The 1,635-nt window shown below is 44.0% G+C and overlaps 1 protein-coding gene across 1 annotated transcript; it reads right to left on the reverse strand.

The window, feature by feature from the left end:
• Positions 1 to 225: 225 nt before the first annotated feature.
• On the reverse strand, positions 226 to 1,176 carry LOC309965822 (olfactory receptor 5A1-like; the record flags this gene model as incomplete). The annotated part of the gene is given in 4 exon segments (XM_082845600.1): positions 226 to 303; positions 306 to 754; positions 757 to 978; positions 981 to 1,176. Coding segments are annotated over 4 exon segments (945 nt in total).
• Positions 1,177 to 1,635: the final 459 nt, after the last annotated feature.

Genomic DNA, 1,635 nt, shown 5'->3' on the forward strand with positions numbered 1-1,635 from the left:
CAAAATGGAAACCCTACCAGTCTATGACAAGAAAAGTAAAAGGAAGGAACAAACCTTTGTAGAGCCTAATTACACAGTAGGCATGTAGGTTGGGGATCTTACTTGAAAGAGTTTCTTTAAATTATTATTCAGATTCCTATTATTACTAATAATAAGTGGGCCACTTATTATTATGATTACATATAGCAAAACTTAAGGGATTTTAGTTTGTTTTTTCTTTTAAACTCAAGGAACTATAAGACACAGAGAGGACATCTGCTTCTTTCTCTCCTTGAGCTTTTTCAATGTATCTTTGATCTCCTTGATGGGGAGATGGGGCTCATCATGGGAATCACAGCTCCATAGAGCATGGACACCACCTTATCTTGGTCTATTGAGTAGCCAGCACTAGAATGGAGATATGAGAAGAGACCAGAGCCATAGAAGAGAATCACTGTGGTCAGATGAAAGGAACAGTTGTTGAAAGCCTTTGTTGGCCCTTGGGTTGAATGGATCTTCATGACAGCAGCAATGATGTAGCCATAGGGAACCAGGACCACAAGAGCTGAAGTCCCACCAACTGTACACACAACAAGAAAGTTCATTACCTGGCTGAGGAAGGTACTAGGACAAGGCAAGACCAGCAGCGGTGGCAGGTCACAGAAAAAGTGGTTAATGATTTGTGGCCCACAGAAATGGAGCCAGAATATAGAGCTGGTTTGGACCAATCCGGTGAGGAATCCTCCAGCATGCACTGTAATGGCCATCCCCATTAGATGGTGGGTGTCATGAAGGCTGTGTAGAGCAGAGGGTTGGAGATGGCAGCGTACCAGTCATATGCCATGGCTTCCAGGAGACAGCCCTCTGTGCTTACCATGCCAATGAAGAAGAAAAATTGAGCATCACAGCCCACAAAGGAGATGGTCTTCTGCTCCTTGAAGAAGTCACAGAGCATCTTAAGGGCTATAGAGGAGGTGTATGAAATATCAGTGAAGGACAGTTACAAAGGAAGAAACACATGGTGGGGTGGAGGTGTGAGTCCATGGCAATCAAGACAGTAAGGCCCAGGTTCCAAGCCAGAGTCATGGAGTAGATCCCCAGAAACAGCACAAAGAGGGTAACTTGCCGCTCTGGAGGCTCTGAAAATCCCCAAAGGATGAAACTGGTCATCATGCTGATATTCCTTCCCGGGGCCATCTCTCTTCTCTCCGCTGCCTTCAAAGCCCCAAAACGAGATTCCTGGGGCAAAGAAAATCCAGGTGAAGAAACCATTTAGTTCCATCATGGAAACATAGATGCCCCAGAGCCAGAAGAGACAGTGGAAGGCAAATGTCCTACGCCCATCCAATGCAGAAATCCCCTCTACAGCATTTATTGGGTCTTTCAAAGAGATTGTTGCCACCCTGATCTGACTCACCTGTTTATGCAGAAGTGACAGGTCCCAGAAGAGACTGGCATTTTTTTTTTTAATTTTTTTTAGAGACTGGCATTTTTGCATTACCTGGATCATCACCTTCACTGTCAATGTCACGACTTCATCAAAGGAGATTGTTAATAGCCCGTGGACTAAGTACCCCCACTTTTTTTTTCCAGTTGATCCAAGCATTGTGATTGGATTAATCAGCCACTCAGATTTATACTAGATTTTTTTTCTTT

The sequence above is a fragment of the Leucopleurus acutus genome (genome assembly GCF_964270905.1).
Source record: "Leucopleurus acutus genome assembly, chromosome: 8".
In the NCBI taxonomy this organism is placed as follows: Eukaryota; Metazoa; Chordata; class Mammalia; order Artiodactyla; family Delphinidae; genus Leucopleurus; species Leucopleurus acutus.